We start from the raw sequence: 23668 nt of genomic DNA, 5'->3' as shown, positions 1-23668 counted from the left end.
TTTAGCCAGTCTGTTAGTTGTTTATTTAATGTTTCCATGGGGGAACAAGTGTCTGGTGCTTCTAAGTCCACCATCTTGGAAATGTCTCCATGCTTTCTGATGAGAAGTCAGATACTGGTATTAATGAAGTTCCCTTGTACATGATAGCCACGTACAACTTTCAAGTGCAGCCTGCAACTTTCAAGATTCTCTCTTTGTCTTTCAGCACTTTAATTATAATGTGTCTAGGTGTGTATCTGAGTTTATTATACGTGGAATTCCTTAAGATACTTGAATATATAGGTTAAATTTTTTCTCAAATTTGTGAAGCTTTTGCCATTATTTCTTCAAATATTCTTTCTGTCCCTTTCTCTTCTTCCAGATCTCTCATATACATAGGCTGGTATGCTTGATGGTATCCTGTAGGTCTCTGAGCATGTGTTCATTTTTCTCCATTTTTTGTTTGGCTTCTCAGACTAGATAATCTGAACTGACCTATCTTCAAATTCACCAAGTCTCTTTTCTGCCCACTCACATCTGATTTTGGGCCCATATAGTAAACTTCCCATTTCGGTTATTGAACATTTCAACTCCAGAATTTCTAATTGACTTTTTTTTTTAATAAGTTAAATCTCTTTATTAATGTTCTCTACTTCCTGACACATTGTTCTCAAACTTTAATTGTTTAGGCATGGTTTCCTTTAGTTCCTTGTACATATTTATAATAGCTGATTTAAAGTCTTTATCTAATAAGTCCAACATGGCACAGGCTTCCTTACAGTCAGATTTTATTGACTGCTTTCTTTCCCTGGGGCATACTTTGTGGCATACTTTTGTTGTTGTTGTTATGTCTTATAACTTTTTATTGGAAACCTTATATTTAAAAAAATATAATTTAGAAACTCTGGAAATCAGATTCCCCCCTTTTCAGGGGTTGTGTTCTTGCTGTTTGTTGTTGTTTTTGCTATTGTTTGTCATTGACTTTCTTTGACTAATTTTGTAACATCTGTGTTCCTTCTCAGTTTGACCACTGAGGTTTCTTCTCAGTTAGCTCATTGGACAGCTAATGAGTTGATAGAGGTTTTCTTAAACACTTTGCATCATTAGATTTCTTACCGTTTGGTGTGGGGCCCTGTGTACATTCTATGGCAGACATTGAACACTAGCAGCTCACATATCTGTCTTACCCTTCACTTCTCGTGTAGGGCCTCACGGTCAGGCAGAGACAAGCGATCGCAGCTGCCTCAGGTCTTTTCTGAGCACGTGCATATCCCTACACTTGCTTGTGGCATTTTAAAGCCCCAGGAATATGGTGGAGTTTTTCACAGCCCTCTATAGACCTCACATTTCCAAGATTTTCCTTTAAATTTTTTTTTTTGTCCAACCTCTTGTTTGTCCCAACTGATATTGCCATCTCAAACAGCTTTTATGTTCAATAATTACGACTGATTTTTTTTTTTTAAGACACACCCTGAGGATAGGACTTTCCACATTAAATGAGTCCTGAGGTAAAGACAAGCCTTTGGAGCTTTTCCTAAAAGTTGCCATTCAGGTCAAACAGTGACCATTCTTTTGTAATGAGGCTTTTGGGGGAGCTCCAACCCCATTCTTCCCCCTCCTGTGGCTGCCAGGCTGCAGGTTTTTCACAGATACCATGGTTTCCAGGCCATTGGTTTTCAAGGCTACTGCAGAGCTGGGGAGAGGAAGGTGGTAAAGTCAAGATGCCACAAAGCTCACTGTTCTTACTGAAGTTCAGCTGTTTTTCTTGAATAAACACCCCAGTTACAAGCCTTTCATTAAGTTTGAGAGTTCCAAAAATGTTGATTTTGCCCTTTTTTGCCAGTGTACTCACTGTTGTTATAGATGATCGGATCCTTACCCTACCATTCCACAAGCACTTGGGCATTTAAGTTAATCATTTTTGCACTGATGCTATGATTTTGGAAGTAATAGCAACACAATTTGATAATTATCCAGATTGGTTATTCTCCAGTCTAGATACGCATCATCTTCGGAGCTTTAAAAAAAAATATCCTCATGCAAGAGCCTTAACCCTTGTTCTGTATATTGAGATTGAGACCTTGGCATACAGATTTCTAAAAAATCACCCCAGGTGGTTATGATGTGAAACCAAGGCTGAGAACCACTGATCTAGATCTTATTTATTTTGAATCCCATAACGTAAAATAGTACCTTACGTTTCTGAGGTTCCACACGGATATCTCAGGAGGTAAGAAGTCCGCCAGTCTCTGTTCTAGTCAGACCACATCTGGAGCTGTGTTAAACTCGGTGTGTCCTCAGAGGAACTTTGATAAGTGAGAGGCAAGACCGATGAGAACCATTTACTATGAAAATTAGTTAAAGGTACACACAGAAAATTAGGGAGACCAGGTAGCTGGCTTCAAATGTTAGAAGAACATTCATGAAAATTAGTTGCAGGTAGTATAATGTTCATTATGAGTTAAAGAGATTCATCTGATGAACTGGGAAGCTAATCACATATTTATAAAAAAAAAAATATGATGTAACAGACCCAACAAGTAAACTTTTGGAAAAGAACCTCTTCATAAATTAGAGACTCCCTGTTTTTTGTTTTTGTTTTTTGAGGTGTACTATTTCATACAGTTAATGTTTTTCAGTCAAGATTATGGTTTCAAGTATTATTCTTAGCCTGATCTGCACAACTCACTGATTGGATCTTAACCAGAAACTGGTTTACCCATCTTAATCTGTGGGTTACTGACTACAAGTGGGAAAAATTCTAAATATATATATATGCATATGTATATGTACAGATTTACATGCAATAGGTACTTTATGATAATATGTCTTATATTTGTTTAGCACCTTGTACTTACAGACTTCTTTCAAATACATCATTGGGTAAGAAGGTCACTTAATTACCTCCATAAGCCTCTGAATACACAATGGTGCTTCACAAATTAGACCTCCTCATTAACAGAATATGGCATCTAAAGCAGAATCAACACAGGACATAGTAAAATCGGAAAATCACAGTTGACCTTGATATTTTAAAAGATTATCTTAAATTAGGCTAAGGAAGTAGAAAAAAATCAGAACCATTAAATTAAAAAAAATTATCTTGTGAATTAATTGGATAAAGCCAACTTCAATGTTTAATACGTTTTCTGCTACATAAATCTAGACTGTGAGCCACCATGTCATTTATTTCACTGGAAATTAATTTATTGTTCCTTCAGTTCAGAAGGAAAGGAATGATCAGTGATGTTCTATTTTTGATTTTTGAAGAACTACATTTGAAAGTGTAAAGTAATTCTAGATCAGATATATATATATATATATATATATATATATATATATATATATATATATATATATATATATATATATATTTAAGCTGTAGGACTTGTTAACTACCAGGAACAGAACAAGGGTCTTATTGTGAAAGCCACACAAACTGTCTGCTGTCCTTGAGTATATAGAGGTATATTTAGAATTTGAAAAGCAATTTATTGAACATACCTTTAGGACAAGATCTGCCTGTTCAGTTTTGGTTTCTCTGACATGCTATTCTAATGTGAATGTAGCATTTTTGAAATTTTTTATATGCAATGTACTCTTTTAAAATCTCTTTCAAATATTATATTATGCATTGTATGGGCTCTATGTGGCACAGAGCAGTGTTTTTATAGCCTTCTGGTCAAAACTTTCTTTCTGAAGTCATGTTACACTTGTCTTGCATGTGCTTTAAAGTTGCATTCTGTGTACCTCACCACCTCAGAAAGCTGCCGGTTCTTTTTTGCTGGAGGCAAGAGAGGGAGTTTCAAGCCTGTTATTTTACCTGCTCTGTGCCAAACATCCGGGTTCCTGTTTTATTCATTAATCCGTAAATAATAATCTGTCCTAATATTTTCCTATTAGTTGAATTGTAACCAAAAATATTTTGCTACTTTATATTTTCATCACATTTGTGTATTTGACTTAATTTTGTTTAATTTGAACTTGACATCTTTTCCTACTTATTCAACCATTCAAGCTTTACTTTGATAGCAGCATGAAGGTGTTTCATATTCTCTTTTTCAATTATGGTTTTTGTTTGTCTTGGGAAATGTCATTGGCAAAATAGCTTCATCTCTTTTGGAATTATTAACTCTCTAAATTGGGAAGCTTCTTCTGACTGTTTATAAACTAACTGTAATGTGACAACTTCAACTGTTGGCACTTCCAAGTCCAAGCACACAGTGTGTAGTGAAAAGACACTAAATGAGAAATCAGGAGATCCACAGTTGCTTTTTAGTTTTGTCATGCATTATGCATGAACCTTTAGCCTTCCTATCTATAAAATGAGGATGTCATGTCTTCTTAAGGCAGAGCTGTGAGCATCAGATGAGGTAATGTATGCAGGAGTCCTTTGTAAACTGTAAAAGAATTAGGCTGTTGTTCTTGTATTACTATTATTTATTTTTATTTAAGTATGATTTACAATGTTATGTTAATTACTGCTGCACAGTAAAGTGATTCAGTTATATATATATATACATTCTTTTTATTATATTCTTTTCCATTAGGGTTTATCACAGGATATTGCATATAGTTCCCTGTGCTCTACAGTAGGACCTTGTTGTTTATCCATTCTGTATATAAAAGCTCACATCTTCTAACCCCATCCTCCCACTCCTCCTTCCCCCAACCTCTTCCCCCTGGCAACCACCCGTCTGTTCTCTATGTCCGTGATTCTGTTTTTGTTTCATAGATAAGTTCATTTGTGTCGTATTTTAGATTCCACATATAAGTGATATCATATGGTATTTGTCTTTCTCTTTCTTTGTTTTACTATTACTATTATTACTATTATCATTATTATTATTAAAGATTTTTCCATTACAGGTTAGTATTTGAATTGTCTATAACCCATATTGTACCAGTGGTGAAGTTGGCAAAGACTAGGTATTAAGACACATGAGAAGGTGGGAAACGTGGTGGATTTCCCAGCTGCTTAGCATTTAGTGAAAGACAGTCTTGGTGGAATAATTACTTTTTCCATCCTCAAATATACTGTCTTCCTTTCCAGAGAAACTATGTGAGGCAAGAAGTCATGTGTCTAAAATCTTTAAAGCTAAAAAGGAAAAAAGAAAAAGAAGTCTCACCTTCAAAACAAATGAACTTTGGAGGGGCCTGTAGGCTTGAGTGTAACACTTCACGGTCCCACAGATGATAAACGTTAGGAGACCTTGGCGAGCCGCGCCCACGACCTTGCTGACACCGGCTCGCTGGGTCTCCTCCCGCGCACCTCAGGAAGTTTTTGAGTCGGAGGCAGATGCGATCACTCTCGTTACTCTTCCGCTGCTATATTTAAAGATGTTTCCCATTTTGTTTATTCATTCTTGTGTTACTTCTAGTTTACTCTTTATTTCCAAAATGAATTTTTATTTTATTTCTAACTTTTTATGGATCTTTAAAAATGGGTTTTTACTAATCACCTAATTTGTGAGCTTTAATAATTCTAATCATACTTTCTATGATTTTCTTTTTTTTGTTTTTTCATTTTTTTCTTGTAGTAACTCTAAATGGAAATTGACTGTGGTCTTTTTATATTGTGCTTTTTTTTTTTTTTTTTTGCGGTACGCGGGCTGTTGTGGCTTCTCCCGTTGCAGGGCACAGGCTCCGGACGCACAGGCTCAGCGGCCATGGCTCACTGGCCCAGCCACTCCGCGGCATGTGGGATCTTCCCAGACCGGGGCACGAATATATTGTGCATTTTTAATTGAAATGAGTATTCATGGTCTTTTAGGAGAGAGATGTGGGCCAGGGTAGCATTTTTAAGTTCATGGTTCTTAAGATGCCATTTCTGCTGTTTTCACAGTGATGGAGAGTAGGTTCAGGCTCCTGTGCTCTCTTGCCCTCTTTTTATCTGGACTTTCTCTTCTCTTCTTCCTGTTATCCTTGCCTTGCTCAATTAGAATGCAACCCCAGTAGTTTCTCCTCAGTGCTGGCTTTGCCCTGTGACAGGGCTTCAGTTTTAAGAATTCATGGGACTCAGATCTACAGAACATTCTAGCACCACCATACCTGTGTGTCCTTTTAGTCTTTCCATCCATCAGAGCCTGAAAAGTCAGCTCCCAGCTTCTGTTGCTGTTCCTGAGCTTTCCAATGAGACCTAATGGCAATTTGGTTTCCCTTTGCTTTTCCCCTGCAGATTTCAGAGTTTCTTAGAGCATGTGGGCTTTGTAGCGCTTGGTAACTTGTCCTGATCAGCTTGTATTTGGGGGTTGGTGTAGATATCTAGTCGCTGAATATTGTTGTATGTGTTATCCCTTTTTTGTTTTGCTATAATACTTGCTCTGTTTCCATAGGGAGATTCAAAAACTGTGCCCACCATCATCTTTCAGGAATTCCTCCAGTTTTTTCTCAAGAAAACAATTGTTAGCTAATTATATAATTGATAAATTTATTCGATTATTGATGCATATAACATCCCTTAGAAAAGGTTGGGCGTATCTGGATTCAAACCCCACTTCTGCCACTTATCCATTTTCTTTTCACATATTAGTTCATTTCTCTGAGGTTTTTCTCATCTATAAGGTGGAAATACTACTACAACTACCACTACCAAGTACTACCTCAAAGAGTAATTTGGATTAAATTAAGTTGGATGTTTGACCAGAGGTTAATAAATTCACACTTATAATCTTCTGATTTGATTGCATCCTAAAGCACAGAAGTGTAATAAGGTGACAATGTAGAAAGATAATTTCTTTTGTATTACTTAAAAACCTTTATTGTAGAATTTTAGAAAAAATGGCAATTAAATATTTTCAAAATAATTTTATTGATACATCAGAATTAGGAAGTGTGTCCTAACTATCAGAAATTATATTTAAATTTGACATTGAGAACAAGCCCACCAATATTGCTGATACCATCTCACCTAGCAATCAGGAGAGGCAACATGTTGTGGACAAAGATGCTTTACCCTTAAAATTGGGAAGAACCTGACTTAGGCCCTTCCTTCATCATCTCCTAGAAGCTTAGGAGTGAAAATTTTCCTTCCATAGCTGCAAGTTTGCATATAATCAAATTCAATAAATGTTAATTGAGCATGTACTCACTGCTAGAAACTGGCTTAGGCACTGGACGTATAACACTGAGCTAGACAGACAGAGTCCCTGCCCTCCTGGAACTTACAGTTCAAGGTCAAAGGCAAACAGATAAGCTAATACTGCATAGAGTATTATAAACAGAGAAGAGGGACTTCCCTGGTGGCACAGTAGTTGAGAGTCCGCCTGCCAATGCAGGGGATGCGGGTTTGGGCCCTGGTCTGGGAAGATCCCACATGCCACGGAGCAGCGAGGCCTGTGCACCACAACTACTGAACCTGCGCTCTAGAGCCCGCGAGCCACAACTACTGAGCCTGTGTGCTGCAACTACTGAAGCCCACGCGCCTAGGGCCCATGCTCCTCTATGGGAGAAGCCACCACAATGAGAGGCCTGGGCACCCCAGCTAAGAGTGGCCCCTGCTCGCCGCAACTTAGAGAAAGCCCACACGCAGCAACTGAGACCCCAAAATAAATAATAAATAAAATAAATAAATTAAAAAATAAAAAAATAAACAGAGAAGAACCAGGTATTATAGGAGGGGCGGCTTAACTCAGACTTGAGGTTCAGGAAAGGCTTCCCAAAGAAAATGGCACATTAGCTAGTAGCTGAGGATGTGTAGGAATCCCCAAGCCAATGGGAAAGCAGACAAAAGGGCATGTGCAAAGGCATGGAGACACGCAGGCAGCACATCTGAGGACGTGAAACGAAGGACTAATGCATAAATAGTGCTTCCAATACTGGTTGAAGTTCAGACTCACCAGGAGAGTTTTTAAAGAATCAGATTTTTTTTTCTAGGCTGCAGCACAGACTGGCTGAACTCCATTCTCAGAGAACATTTCAAGATTCTGGCTATTAGCTCCTCTGGGGAGCCACTGGCTTAGGGTGTGTGTGGGGCTGGGGAAGGGGGCTCAAGTTAGGGAGGGTGAGGCAGGGAACCCAGGGGTGCACTGGGAAGGGCTGTAAAGCATGTGTGGAGTTGGGATTTTATCCTCAGGGTGGGGGAGCTATGGAAGGACTGAGGAGGTATGGGGATGAGGAGATCAGATTCGTGATGTACAAGGATCACGGAGTTTGCTGAGGCACGGCCCCTGCCGTCGTGAGTGATACAATCTAGTTTATGAGGTTCAACATCTTTGAACCTCAGTTTTTAAAATCAAAAATGGAAAAACAGTATCTACTTTGCATGGTTATTTGGAGGTTTAACTGAGATAATTCATGCACAAAGTGCCTGACATGTAATTGGTACTCAAAAGATGTGAATTTCTATCATTTGAGAAAACCATGGTGCCAAATAATTGGTGGACACCACGCGGCCGCTGTCCAACACCAGGGGAGGTGGGGCTCCTGTTTCGCCATCGATCTCCAGGCTCCTCTGACGAATTCCTTGTCTCTGCCCACATGGCCATACCGGGACAGAAAGCCCGCTCTTTCGCACTTACTACCTCAGTTACGGCCTTTATGCTGATAACTTCCAAGTCTCTGCCTCTAGCCTGGGGTTCACTCCTGAGCCCCAGACCCACGAAGCCAACTGACTCCTTCAGTGGATTCCTCCACTTCAGTGTCTTGTGGGGACTTCTTCTGTTACCTAACGCCACCCGTTCCCACACCAAGAAAACAAAACCAAACCCCGCTTTCCAACATTATCAACACCACTAGGTCAAGTCAGAAGCATGGGAATTGAATCACTCGTCCTTATCTTCTCCAGTTAATCCTCACAAGTCCACACCCTTCTCTCCAGGCCGGACCATCACCTCCTCCAAACTACCACCACCTGTTACCTGAACTTGTGAAACAGCCTGAGTTCCCAGCGCCATTCTTTGCCCCAACCCTGCCATCTTGAGGGACCTTCCATGAGGCAAAATGGAGAAAATCGCCTCTCCTGCTTCCCCCCACACAGTTAATAAGCCTCTTCAGCGGCTTTCGAATGCCACCGAAGCGAGTCTCATGGTCTCCCGTTCTCCCTCTCCTATTTTATGCTCTAACCATCCTGACCTAGAAGAAAGTACCTAGTCTCCCACTCTCGGTTCCTCTCCCAGAATCCCCTTCACGCTGGATAACTCCTCACCCCTGAGGTCTCAGCTGGCAAACATCATGGTGGAGGGGCACTCCTTGAATCTTTACACCAGCCGAGAGTCCCTTGTCACACGTATTTGTAGTGTCTTTCCCTCTTCCCCATTAATGCTACTCGGTCTACTTGTAGCTTCCTAACACCCGTCTTCCCCACTAAATTGTAACAACATGGTGGCTAAAGAGGGATTCACAGTCAGTCCATGTTGTTCACAGATTCTATTTGGGGCGTCACCTCCTTGCTCACGTTTTTTGTAACTCCCAGGTCAGCACTCAGGGCACTTTCTCAGTCATTCTTGGACACGCACAGAAAAGTAAGATTTTAAGTTGCCCGACACGCTCACTCTCAGCGGAGGTTGAGCAAAGCTGACGCTCTGCCCTCTCGTCTCAGCCCTTGGACCATCAATAAGCCTCCGTTGTGCAGTCTGCTTAGTGCCACGTTTTCCACGTTTTTGTGTTTTTTGTTGGTTTCACTGTTGAAAATGGCCCCCATGCATAGCACTGAAGTGCAGTCTAGTGTTCCTAAGTGCAAGAAAGCTGTGATGTGCCTTATGGAGAAAATACATGTGCTAGATAAGCTTCATTCAGGCATGAGTTATAGTGTATTGTCAATGGGTTCAGTGTTAATGAGTTAACGTATATGAAATGAGATGTCTTTACACAGAAGCACACATAAAACAAGGTTATATTTTGATCAGTTCATGACAGTGTGACCAGACGCTTGCAGGAAGCTAGCCCTGTATCTCCCCTAGTAGCAATGGTTCAGTATTAGCTAATTCTGTTTCTGTGATGATTTAATAGAACATAACTACTGCAATAATAAGACTCAGTGTGTTTTGTTAACTTCTACATCCCCAGTAGTCATCACAGCAACTCTCAACAATATAGTTGTTCAGTACACATTTGTGGAAACGGAACTGTCTCTGTGTATGTGTTATACATACATACATACATACATACATATATGTATGTATGTGTGTATAACATAACATGTAAATATTTATATAACCTATAAATAAACTGAATTTTTTTCATGCCGAAGGTACACCTCACAGCCTTATCATTACTTTGTGCTTTTTTAAAAAATGCTAAACGTAGGTTTATTTTTGATATCATCTTTATTTTTATTGTTATCTAGGATGCTGGAGAGATGGTTCGTTCCTTTATCGGTGGTTTGGGACTTGTTGTCAATTTACTGAAATCAGATAATGAAGAAGTTTTGGCGAGTGTATGTGCTGCTATTACCAATATAGCAAAAGATCAAGAAAATTTAGCTCTTATCACAGATCATGGAGTTGTCCCTTTACTGTCCAAACTAGCATATACAGTAAGTAATGTATCTTTTTATTTCAAAATGCATATTGTCATAAGATATCACGGTGTAGTAGCAAAAACAATGAGCTTAAAATCCAGAGACCTGGATTCAAGTTTACTATCTATCACTGGTGAGGTATGAGGTTTTAGTGAATTCATTTTAGTTTCTCTGAGGCTAACGTGAAAGTGTGTTTCAAACTGAAATCATCACCATCGTCGTTATTACGAGCCTTAAGATAATTGTTCATGCCAGCTTTAGAAGTTAAATGCTCCTCTCCCAGCTTAGCAAGCTTGGGTCGATGGCATTCTTGAGCTAGAAGATTTTGGCAATCGCTGTATTGTTTACCCAGAGTTGTGCCAGATAGAACAAGCAGCCCTGAGAGATAATGACTTCACCATGACCAGAGGTATTTGAGCATAGCTTGAACTTGGCAGAAAAGTCGTGGAGCAGAAATTCAATGATTGGAAGCCTGCTTGGTCTAGAAGACTTTTGGGCCAGTCTAATACTAAATTCCTGAGAATATCTGCCAGTTTCAGTTAAGGACACCAAGTTGTGACCTGAATCAAGAGAACAGTACAATTAATAGACAGAAAATTTTAGTGTTATTCAGTTGTATTATACCTATATGAGGTAATTACATCCAAAAAGAAGTATGTGGTCTGCGTAAACAATACAGAAAGGAAAATGGCAGACTCAAAACCTGTCCTCGTTTGCTGCATTGTCTTCTCCCTCTAGGGAACCAAGGTGTATTCCTGATGTGGAAGAATTCCTAAGGTGAAGAAGTAGAATTAATGCACTTCCCCCAGTTATCTGGCAGGCTCCCTTAAGAGTGTCCAGTATTCCTTAGTTGTTTTTATTACTTGGCCACTCGCTGATCTGTAGCTCTGTGTTGTGAGTAGACTTACTCAAAAGGAAATTGAGCCTTGAGCAAATAACTAATACCAGACACCTGATCGCCTTTACCTGCATGCACTCCACTCAGTTCATAAAAGGAAAATGCAGGATTGAACCTTGATGCATTGGTGACCCGCCAGAATACTAGTTCCCATCAAGACACCAGCTGAGCAGCCAGTGGGTAATAAACACCTAGAGCATAAGCATCACAGGGTCATTATGATGCACTTACCGTAATCTGTTCTCCGTGTGCAGAATAATGATAAACTGAGACGTCATCTAGCAGAAGCCATTTCACGTTGCTCTACGTGGGGCAGAAACAGAGTGGCCTTTGGCGAGCACAAGGCAGTGGCTCCATTAGTGCGGTACCTGAAATCAAATGACACCAACGTGCACAGAGCGACAGCCCAAGCCTTGTACCAGCTTTCAGAAGATGCCGACAACTGCATCACCATGCACGAGAATGGCGCAGTGAAGGTACTGTTGACCAACTTTGTGGTTTAGTTCAAGTTACGTCAGTGTAGGTTGGAAAGAAACTTAAGTGATGTTAAGGTTTTACTGAAAGGGGTATTTGAACACACAAAACTGCCCACTTGTTGCATCATGGCTGCAAATGAGCCGTGTGTTATCATTATCATGATTTGTGCTGCAGAAAAGTTGCGTGGAGACAGAATTTTTCTAAATTGGAAACTATAAAATGTACTCAGTTAAATAAGTACAAGTTCCATAATCTGAATTGGATTAAAGAAAATGTATAGTGCAGGAATAATCAGTGGTATTCATAATTCTGTTTAATATTTTATTTACTTAGCACTTAAATAATAAAATATAGGCACCAACTGCACAACAAAGGAGCTGACAAACAGCAACTAGACAGTGTTGCCAGTCTTAACCACAAGCAAAGAACCAATTCAAAGACATGTTTTTAAAAAAAAAAAAACTGTGCATCAAATTTTCTTTGCCTTTAACTAATATCCAGGTGGGAAAGTTTCTGCACGTAGACTTTGATATATCTATACATTGGAAACCACCTAGAGCTTATTCTGAGTGGAATATTTTGATGACAACAGATAGAAAAATACTTAAGAGTACGTGAACAGCTTACAAGTATTAGGAAAAATTGATTTCAAATTCTAGTTCTCTTCTATGGCTTGTTTCTTTGTACAATGTAATTTTACTGTCTGTTACCTCAGTTTGGAGCCTCTGACAGCCAGCTGCATTTACATTTTGAAATGTATACCCAAAGTTAGCTTGGTCTTTTAGACAAAAGCTAATAAAATCTTAAGTTAATCATATCTTGTCAAACTTATATATGCTGAATATGAAACATCTTTGGAGAAATAAGACTCTTAGAATGCCAGTTGGTAATTTTTTAAATTAATTTATTTATTTATGGCTGTGTTGGGTCTTTGTTTCTGTGTGAGGGCTTTCTCTAGTTGTGGCAAGCGGGGGCCACTCTTCATCGCGGTGCGCGGGCCTCTCACTATCGCGGCCTCTCTTGTTGCGGAGCACTAGCTCCAGACGTGCAGGCTCAGTAGTTGTGGCTCACGGGCCCAGTTGCTCTGCAGCATGTGGGATCTTCCCAGACCAGGGCGCGAACCCGCGTCCCCTGCATTGGCAGGCAGACTCCCAACTACTGCGCCACCAGGGAAGCCCCAGTTGGTAATTTTTTGAGGCCATTATTTTAATTTATCCTTTAAACCTATTATAGCTGAAGAATACGATGTTAATTTTTCTGAAATTAAACCCAATTTACATTTAAATGTGTCAACTTTTCCATTATAAATCCATTTTTACAGCACAAAAGTTAGGCCATATTAATTTTTTCAAGCAAAAAACTGGCATAAAAAGCACCTTTTAAACTAAGCACTAATTTTTTAAAGTTAATTATAAAAAATATACTGGAATGTTTACTTCAAGTTACTAAAGAATGGTAAAAATGTCATCACTTCTATGTGATTATGTTCACACTTCAAAAAAGAAGATTTTCTAATTTAAAATTATACATTCTGTTATTGAACAAGGACAATCTAATATGTACAACCTAAAGACTTTTAAAGAAATGAAGCTATAAATTTAAGTAGCCTGATAAAGTGTCTGATGTAACATGCTTAGACAATTGTCAGTTTAAAAGCAGAATTTCTAGACTACTCAGAAAGTTTTCAAATTTAATAGGTTTACGTGTTACCATTCAATTGACATATATGCCAGGTACATATGCAACTCTCAATTATTTCTCCTAATACAAGTCAGTAGGTAATCCAAAATCATCTATGAATTGTATTCTGCTATGAAAAATGTTGAAACTGTGTTCACCCACCCACACAGCTTATATAAATAAAAAAATAAAGCAATAAAAATGATTAGGGTGAGGGGACAGGATAGAGGAAAACAGAGGGAGTTGGGTCTGTTGCCCTTGAGACACTTTCCCGGGTCATCTAAGGGTGTGTTGAGGGCCTCTCTGTCTTGCCTATCGGCATTCCTGACTACCTGCTATTTCTACTGTAGGATAAGTGTAAAGAACCGATTCTTGTAAGTTTACTGTAGGCTACTCTGTCACGAACAGAGGCTGGCCTCGTGGTGGGCTCTCCCTCAGGTGGCTGTCGGGGAAGCATAAGGACCTGTGTCCCTTCTTTGGTTTTGAGGTAAAAAATGTGGATGTAGTGTAGTGGGTGTTGGTAGAATCCAGTGCAGTTTGGTAGTTGCTTGGATATGGGGAATAAAGGAAAGTGTTGAGTCAAAAATTACTCCAGACTTCAGGCTAGGTGAAGAGGAAGATTCCAGTAGCCAAGACAAGGCAAGAAAATATGTGGCGCATCAGGGTGGTTAAGGTCCCTGCGGTGAATGTGTCACGTTGTGTAACTGCTAACATTTCTGACTTCAAATGCATGTGAACTTTATCCACTATTTTGGCAAATCCCTGACTGTTTTGTTCCTAAATGCTACAGCACCTCTCTAGGCAAATGCTTAGTCGGCCCTTCATATTGATGGGTTCCACATCCGCAGATTCAACCAACCACAGATCGAAAATATTCAGAAAAAAAAATTCCAGCAAGTTCCTAAAAGCAAAACTGGAATTTGCCACATGTGCTGGCAACTATTTACATATCATTTACATTGTATTTACAACTATTTACATAGCATTTACATTGTATTTACAGCTATTTAACATAGCATTTACATTGTATTCAGTATTATAAATAATCCAGAGATGATTTAAAGACATACAAATGCTCAAGTCCATTCTCAAGTAGGTCTGTGTCTTTATTCCTGTTTTACCCCTAGGTTCTTCATGACATTTTTTTTTCTTAAATTCCATATATATATGTGTTAGCATACGGTATTTGTCTTTCTCTTTCTGACTTACTTCACTCTGTATAACAGACTCTAGGTCTATGAGGACATGGGGAGGGGGAAGGGTAAGCTGTGACAAAGCGAGAGAGAGGCATGAACATATATACACTACCAAATGTAAAATAGATAGCTAGTGGGAAGCAGCCGCATAGCACAGGGAGATCAGCTCGGTGCTTTGTGACCACCTAGAGGGGTGGGATAGGGAGGGTGGGAGGGAGGGAGACGCAAGAGGGAGGGGATATGGGGATAGATGTATACGTATAGCTGATTCACTTTGTTATACAGCAGCAACTAACACAGCATTGTAAAGCAATTATACTCCAATAAACTTGTAAAAAAATAAAAATTTTTAAAAAAAGCAAAAATAAATAAATAAAAATAAATAAACAAAGACATACAAATGGCCAACAGGCACATGAAAAGATGCTCAGCATCATTAATCATCAGAGAAATGCAAGTCAAAACCACAATGAGATATCACCTCACACCTGTCAGAATGGCTATCATCAAAAAGACCACAAATATCAAATGTTGGTGAGGATGTGGAGAAAAGGGAACCCTCTTGCACTGTTGGTGGGAATGTAAATTGTTGCAGCCACTCTGGAAAACAGAATGGAGGTTCCTCAAAAAACTAAAAATAGAACTACCATACAACCCAGCAATTCCACTCCTGGGTATATATCTAAAGAAAATGAAAACACTAATTTGAAAAGATACATGCACCCCAATGTTCATAGCAGCATTATTTGCAATTGCCAAGATATGGATGCAACCTAAATGTCCATCAACAGGTGAATGGATAAAGAGGATGTGATATATTTATCTACACACTGTACATATAAACAATGGAATATTACTCAGCCATAAAAAAGAATGAAACTCTGCCATTTGCAACAACATGGATGGACTTGGAGGGCATTATGCTGAGTGAAATAAGTCAGACAGAGAAAGACAAATACTGTATGTTGTCACTTATATATGGAATCTGAAAAATGCAACAAACTAGTGAATATGACAAAAAAGAAACAGACTCACAGGTAACAGAGAATACACTAGTGGTAAGTGGAGGGGAGAAAGAAGGGGGGAGGGGCAAGATAGGTGTGGGGATTTAAAAGGGGCAAAACTACTAGGTATAAAATAGATAAGCTACAAGGATCTACTGTACAGCACAGGGAATAGAGCCAATATTTTATAATAACTATAATGGAGTATAATCTTTAAAAATTGTGAATCACTGTGTCACACATCTGAAGCTAATATAATATTGTAAATCAGCTATACCTCAATAAAAAATTTTAAAAATTAAAGTACACAGGACAGTGTGTGTAGGTTATATGTAAATACTACATCATTTTATATGAGGGACTTGAACATCCGTGGATTTTGGTATCCGTGGGGGTCCTGGGACCAATCATTCCCCCTTGGACACCGAGGCACAGCTGTATAGAGTTATTTCCTAGTCCTGCAAACATTCCTGCAGCAGCTGCCCATGAGCAATGTGGACAGGTTCTTTGACAATTACCAGAGTCATCCTATCACCCTGTTCATAAGTAATTTATGCTAGAGTTAGCTCTTTCCCTGTACAATTTCCTCAACAGTAGCAGCTGACATTATGCAGTGTATCTGTGAATGCCAACTGGTGTTTATTCTGTAGTAACAGAGAAGGAGCAGGTTTGAGGGTCTGGAATAAATTAAGTTCAGTTTCTAATGTGTTCCATTTATTATTTTTTTAAATTTTATTTATTTATTTTTTACATCAAAACCCACACACATATGGCCACCTTATCTTTGATAAAGGAGGCAAGAATATACAATGGAGAAAAGACAGCCTCTTCAATAAGTGGTGATGGGAAAACTGGACAGCTACATGTAAAAGAATGAAATTAGGACACTTCCTAACACCATACACAAAAATAAACTCAAAATGGATGAAAGACCTAAATGTAAGGTCAGACACTATCAAACTCTTAGAGGAAAACATAGGCAGAACACTCTATGACATAAACCACAGCAAGATCCTTTTTGACCCGCCTCCTAGAGTGATGGAAATAAAAACAAAAATTAACAAATGGGACCTAATGAAACTTCAAAGCTTTTGCACAGCAAAGGAAACCAGAAGCAAGACAAAAAGACAACCCTCAGAATGGGAGAAAATATTTGCAAACGAAGCAACTGACAAAGGATTAATCTCCAAAATATACAGGCGGCTCATGCAGCTCGATATCAAAAAAACCCCAAACAACCCAAATCCAAAAATGGGTGGAAGACCTAAATAGACATTTCTCCAAAGAAGATATACAGATTACCAACAAACACATGAAAGGATGCTCAACGTCACTAATCATTAGAGAAATGCAAATCAAAACCACAGTGAGGCATCACCTCACACCAGTCATAATGTGTTCCGTTTAAACAGTCAGTTTGAATTTTAGGTCTAGAGCAAATGCTATCCAATAGAAATGTAATGTGAGCCACATATGTAATATTATATTTTCTAGTAGCCCCAGTTTAAGAAAAGATAAAGAAACAGGTAAAATTAATTTTAGTAATACATTTAACCCAGTACACCCAAGATATTATTTCAACATGAATCAATATAATAAAATACTAATAGTTTACATTATCTTTTTTTGGTACTAAATCTTCAAAATCTGGTGTGTGTTTTTATACTTACGATACGTCTCAATTTGGACTGGCCACAGTTCAAGTTCTCAGCAGGTGGTTAGTGGTTTTCTTGTTCCACAGCCTAGTCTAGAGACAGGAGAGAGGGCAGATTCCGGAAGTATCATTGGAGCAGTATTAAGCCGTGAATGAGGGTGGTTAAGACGTTTTTGGCTGAGAGTTTAGAGAAGCCTGGGAAATGTCTACATTTTTACTCACGGAGCATGTAAACCAGGAAGAAGAACTGTCAAAGCAAACTCAGGAAGTCAGCCCGTTAACCAGGAGCCCTAGAAGCCAAAGGACGAGTAGGTTTCCAAAGGGTTTGTGTTTGAATACTGCTAAGCCGTCAGTTATGATGAAAAACAATCCTTGTGGTAGAGGCTCTCCCGGCAAGCATCTCTTCTATAGGAACTAATAAACCCCCTGGTCTGATGCATACAATGGGTAGGAATAATCCAGTCCTTACCCTCTTTATGGTTTCACACAGACTTCCTTCTCCAAAGTATCAGTCCAGGGTCTGTGTCATTACAAAACCTTGCGAACATGGAAGCAGAGCTGTTGGCAACTGTATCGAAAATATGAGACATCTAGGAGATATTCCAAAGTCATTTGCTAATTATAACAAAACTGTAACATAGGAAAGTGATAGAACGAGTGATAGAAGAAGTTGCAGAAAAACTGAGCAAGACAAGCCCTTTCCTAAGACAGAAAAACTGATCAAATAGAAAGAAGATGAGCACCTTTAAGAAGCATGAAACTCCCTTCCCCATCGTGACACTGGGTTTGTTTTGCAAATGTCTATACCAAGCAGGTAAAAACTACCATAACTTTCTGAAAGGCAGGAAATTGAAGAGACTGCAGAAAATGCAACCTGGAGTACTCCCAGCAGTGGCAGAGTGACGGAAGAGTGGTTCAATTTGAGTAGAGCTAAAAGGGTGGTCTTGGCTGTTCCCAGACTCATCATGCATAGTGGCACCCACAGTACCGGAAGATGAACCCAGAAGCTAACACACCCCTTGGTTTTTGAAGCCTGGCACAGGGAAAGAAAAATATTACTAATGCTTTTGAGTCAAGTAAATGGACTTTAGGTACTCAGATTACTCAGGAACTCTCATTGTCCATATGCAAGTCTCCATAATGTTTGATTGAACTATAATATTTTTGGTTAATTAAAACGCTTCATGTAACTTTATGGTTTTGAGTACTTTCCTCACATTTCAGATATTCCCTGGAGTGCTGGGAATATCTAGTTCACTTGATGATATGCAATTAAATTACTTAGTTAGGACTATTAGATATCACTGAATATATTACAATACCACACATAGAGTCATATACAGATTTGTTTCTGATTGACTTTTTTCTTGTTACAGTATTTGAACTTTTCCTTTAAAGTGAGAAGGAAATTTATGATTACTTAAGGTTTCCAGTAAGTTAGATTTTAGTTTATCCTGTTTAACCTTAATATTATTCATATGACAAACATTTTCCTTATTTCATTTTTGTTTTTTAACTTAAAAATATAATAGCTTTAGTAAAGTGTAATTGACATATGCATGCACATAATTGAAGTATACAATTTGGTAAGTTTTGACATACATATTTATATATTGTACATACACATCCTCACATGAAATCATTACCAAATCAATATAATGATCCCACCAAGTTTCCTGCTACCCCTTGGTAAAGCTTCTTTCCTTCCCCTCTCTGTCTTGGGGCAACCACTGATCTGCTTTCTATCTATATAGATTTAGTTTTTATAGATTAGCATTTTCTAGAGTTTAACATAAATAGGATCATACAGTATGTGCTTGATTTCTTTGTTTGGCTTCTTTCACTCAGCTTAATTGCTTTCATATTCATCTCTGTTCTTACATGTATCAATAGTTCACTCTTTTATTGCTGAGTAGTATTCCATTATATGGATATACCACAATTTGGCTATCCTTTCACTTGTTGATGGACTTGTGAGTTATTTCCCATTTGGGGTTATTACAAACAAAGCTGCTGTGGATATTCATGTACAAGTCTTGTGTGGACATGCGCTTTCACCCCTCTTGGGTAAATGCCTACCAGTGAGTGGCTGGATCATATGGTATGTGTGTGTTTAACGTTTGAAGAAATTGCCAAATCTGCTCTCCAAAGCCGCTGTACCATTTTGCATTTCCACCAGCAGTGTATGGGGGTGCCCTTGTCACACTTGGTGTGTTCAGTCTTTTTTATTTGAGGCATCTGAATAGGTGTGTAATGGTATCTCATGACTTCAATTTCAATTTTCCTAATGACTAATAATGTAGAACATCTTTTAATGTGTTTATATGCTAGCTCTATAACTCCTTTGGGAAAATGTTCAAATTTTTTGACCATCTTAAAATTTCATTATTTGTTTCCTTATTATTGAGTTTTGAGAGTTCTGTATATAGTCTGGATGTAAGTTCTTTACCAGATGTATAATTTGCAAATATTTTCTCCCACTTTGTAGCTGGTCTTTTTATTCTCTTAACAGTGTCTTTTAAAGAGCAGACATTCTTAACTTTGATGAAATCTAACTAATCGTTTTAAAAAATGGATCATGCTTTTGGTGCTATATCTAAGAAATATTTGTCTAACACATGGTCACAAAGATTTTCTATGTTTTCTTCTGGAAGTTTTAAAACTTTGGGTTTTACATTTAAGTCTATGATCCATTTTGAGTAAATTTTTGTTTATTATGCTAGGTAGGAATTGAAGCTAATTTTGGGGGGCATAAGGGCATCATTTGTTGAAAAGATTGCCCTTTCTCCACTGAATTTCTTTTGTAGTTTTGGAAAGAAAATCAATGAATACATATCTGTTTTGTTCCCTTGTTCTATTTGTGTATATTTATGCCAATACCACACTGTCTTAATTACTGTAGCTTTGTAATAAATAAGCCTTAAAGTTAGATAGTATAAGTATTCCTACCTTATTGTCTTTTAAAAGTTGTTTTGGCTATTCTAGTTCATGAACCTTAAAATCAGTTTGTCATTCTCTACATTAAATGCTTCCTAACATTTTTGATTGGAATGACATTAAATCTATAGATCTTTTGGGGAAAATTGGTATCTTAACAATATTGAATCTTGTGACCCATTAAAAAGGACTATCTTTCCATTGAATTAGATCTTATTTCATATCTCTCAGCTACATTCTGTAGTGTTCATCATATGGGTTTTTCACATAATCGCTATGTAATCAGTACAGATTATTCCCTATATAATCAATATGTTTTGATGCTACTGTAAATAGTACTTTTAAAATTTCAATTTCTGATTGTTAATTGATATTATAAAGAAATGTGATTGATTTTGTATACTGATCTTGTATTCTACAACCTTGCTAAACTCACTTATTTACTCTAGTAGGTTTTTGGAGATTCTATCATATTTTCTATATAGACCGGGGTAGGCAAACTTTTTCTGTAAAAGGTCAGATACTAAATATTTTAAGCTTTATGGGTGGCATATAGTCTATGTTGCAGATTCTTCTTTCTTTTATTGTTGCCATTGTTGTTGTTTACCACCATACAAAAATGCAAAAGCCACTCTTCATTCTGTGAGCCATACAAGGACAGATTGTGGTTTGCCAGCCTCTCACATAAACAATCATGTCATCTGCAAGTAAAGACTTTCTTCTTTTCCACCTTAGATGCATTTATTTATCTTTCTTTCCTGATTGCATTGGCCAGAAACTGTGTACAGTGTTGGAAAGAAGCAGTAAGAGCATATGTCTTAGTCTTATTCTTTATCTTAGGGTAATGCATTCAGTCTTTCACCATTAAGTTTAATGTTAGCAACAGGTCTTTCATGGGTAACCTTTATCAGGTTAGGGAAGTTCTCTTCTATTACTACTTTGATGAGAATTTTTTATCAGGAATAGATGCTGGTTTTGTCAGGTGCTTTTTCTATATCTATTGATATCATCTTATGATTTTTCTTTTTCAGTTTGTTATTATGGAGAGTTATATTCATTTTCAGGTGTTAAACCAACCCAGCATTCTTGAGGTAAACCCACTCTGTCATGATGTATTGTCCTTTTCATACATTGTTGAACTTAATTTGCTGAATTTTTGCTTAGAGTTTTTGCATCTATATTCATTTTTATAGTATTTTTTTTTTCTTACAATGTCTTTCTCTGTTTTGCTATCAGGGCAATGTTGGCTTCAATGAGTGAGTTGGGAAGTATTCTTTCCTATTCAATCTTCCTGAAGAGTTTTAATAGCCCTTGTATTATTTCTTCCTTAAATATTTGGTAGAATTCACATGTGAAGCCATCTGGACCTAAAGTTTTCATTTTTGTAAGTTTTAAAACTACAAATCCAATTTCTTTAATCAATATAGGGTTGTTCAGGTTATTTATTTCTTCTTGAGAGAGAAGATTTCTTCTATTTCTTCTGATATCTTGTGTCTTTCAAGGCATTAGTTCATTTCATCTAAATTGTCAAACGTATTGGCCTAAAGTTGTTTAAAATATTCCCTTATCCTTTTAATATATATAGAATCTGTAGTTTTGGCACCAGTTTCATTCCTGATATTGGTAATTTTTGTCTTCTTTTTTATCCTGATCAGTCTGGCTAGAGGTCTATCAATTTTATTGATCTTCTCAAACAACCAGTTTTGTTTCATTGATTTTTCTCTATTGCTTTTTATTTCATTGATTTCTTTTGTGATCTTTATTATTTCCTCTCTTCTGATTACTTTGGGGTTTCCTTTTCTCTTCTTTGTCTAGTTTCTTAAAGTGGAAACAAAGGTAATTGGTTTGATACCTTTATTGTTTTCTAATAAATGTGCTTAGTTGTCCAAATTTTCCTCTAATACTGCATCCCAGAAATTTTGATAAACTGTGTCTTCATTTTTATTAAGTTGAAAATACTTTCTAATTTTCCTTTTGATTTCCTCTTTGATCCATGGATTATTTAGAGATGTGATATTTAGTTTCCAAGTATTTGAGGATTTTCCAGTGGCCTTTCTGTTATTGGTTTATAATTGAATTCCACTGTAGTCAGAGAACACACATTGTATTACTTGAATATTTTAAAAACATTTGAGACTTGTTCTATGACCCAGAACATGGTTTATCTTGTTAATGTTCCATGTGCACTTGAAAAAAATGAGTATTCTGATGTGGTTGGGGTAAAGTGTCCTATAAAGTTTAATACAAAGTTGGCTAATATTGTTGTTCAGGTATTCTACACCTTTATTGATTTTATCATTACTTGTTCTATCAATTATTGTGGATTTGCCAATTCCTACTTGCAGTTCTATCAGCTCTTTTTTTCTTCACATATTTTGAAGCTCTCTTATTAGGTGTATAAATATTTAAGAATAGTATGTCCTGTCAGTGATCCTTTATCACTATGACATGATCTTTATCCCTCATCATATTCTTTATTTTGGAATCTGCCATCTCTGCTACTAATAGAAAACCTACTACTTTTTCTTTGGTTAGTATTAGTATGCTAAATTTGATAGCTTTTTATATCCATTTACCTATTTGTATATCTTTATTTAAAGTGGCTATTTATAGGCAACGTATATTTGGGGCTTGCTTTTTTATTCAAATCACAATCTCTGCCTTTGAGGGGGAAGTATGAGGGGGGACTTATACTGTTTACATTCAATGTGCTATTGACATGACTGGCTTTCAGTATATCAACTTACTCGTTTTCTATTTTTCCCATCTATTCTTTCTTTTCTTCTTCTGTCTCCTCTTGGGTTAATTAAATTTTTTATTATTCCATTTTATCTCTTTTGTCACTTTATTAGTTATGATTCTCTGCTGTATTTCAGTGGTTGTTTTAGACTTTGCAGTATACATATTTTATTCAGCACAATAGTGTACCTTCAAGTTATAGCATACTTAGAAACATATAGCTTAAGAATCATATAACATACTTCCATTTCTGTCCTCTCAGCTTTTGTGCTATTGTTGCCATGTACTTGACTCCTACATATGTTAAAAAAAAATCAACAATACATTGTGCTTACTTTCGGCTGTAAATAGTTATCCTTTACAGAGATTTAAATAAATAGGAAAAATTAGTATTTATTCTTTTCTGTAATGCGTACTTTCATCTGGTGTCCTGTTCTTTCTGCCCAAAGGACTTTTAATGTTTCTTTTTTAATTTTTTTAACATCTTTATTGGAGTATAATTGCTTCACAATGGTGTGTTAGTTTCTTCGGTATAACAAAGTGAATCAGCTATATGCATACGTATATCCCCATATCCCCTCCCTCTTGCGTCTCCCTCCCACCCTCCCTATCCCACCCCTTTAAGTGGTCACAAAGCACGGAGCT

The 23668-nt window shown here is 37.5% G+C and overlaps 1 protein-coding gene across 3 annotated transcripts in view; it reads left to right on the top strand.

The window, feature by feature from the left end:
* The window catches only part of ODAD2 (outer dynein arm docking complex subunit 2), a gene marked incomplete at both ends in the record, with an annotated part of 182237 nt that overhangs the window by 98939 nt on the left and 59630 nt on the right, over positions 1 to 23668 (top strand). For all 3 annotated transcript variants that reach the window (XM_079699667.1, XM_079699668.1, XM_079699666.1), the window contains 2 exons: positions 10265 to 10453; positions 11591 to 11812. In XM_079699667.1, the coding sequence (XP_079555793.1) occupies positions 10265 to 10453; positions 11591 to 11812 (411 nt within the window). The remainder of the gene's footprint in view (positions 1 to 10264; positions 10454 to 11590; positions 11813 to 23668) is intronic.

This window comes from Hyperoodon ampullatus, assembly GCF_949752795.1.
Source record: "Hyperoodon ampullatus genome assembly, chromosome: 3".
NCBI classification, from domain to species: domain Eukaryota; kingdom Metazoa; phylum Chordata; class Mammalia; order Artiodactyla; family Ziphiidae; genus Hyperoodon; species Hyperoodon ampullatus.
This window is presented reverse-complemented; position numbering and strand designations above follow the sequence as displayed.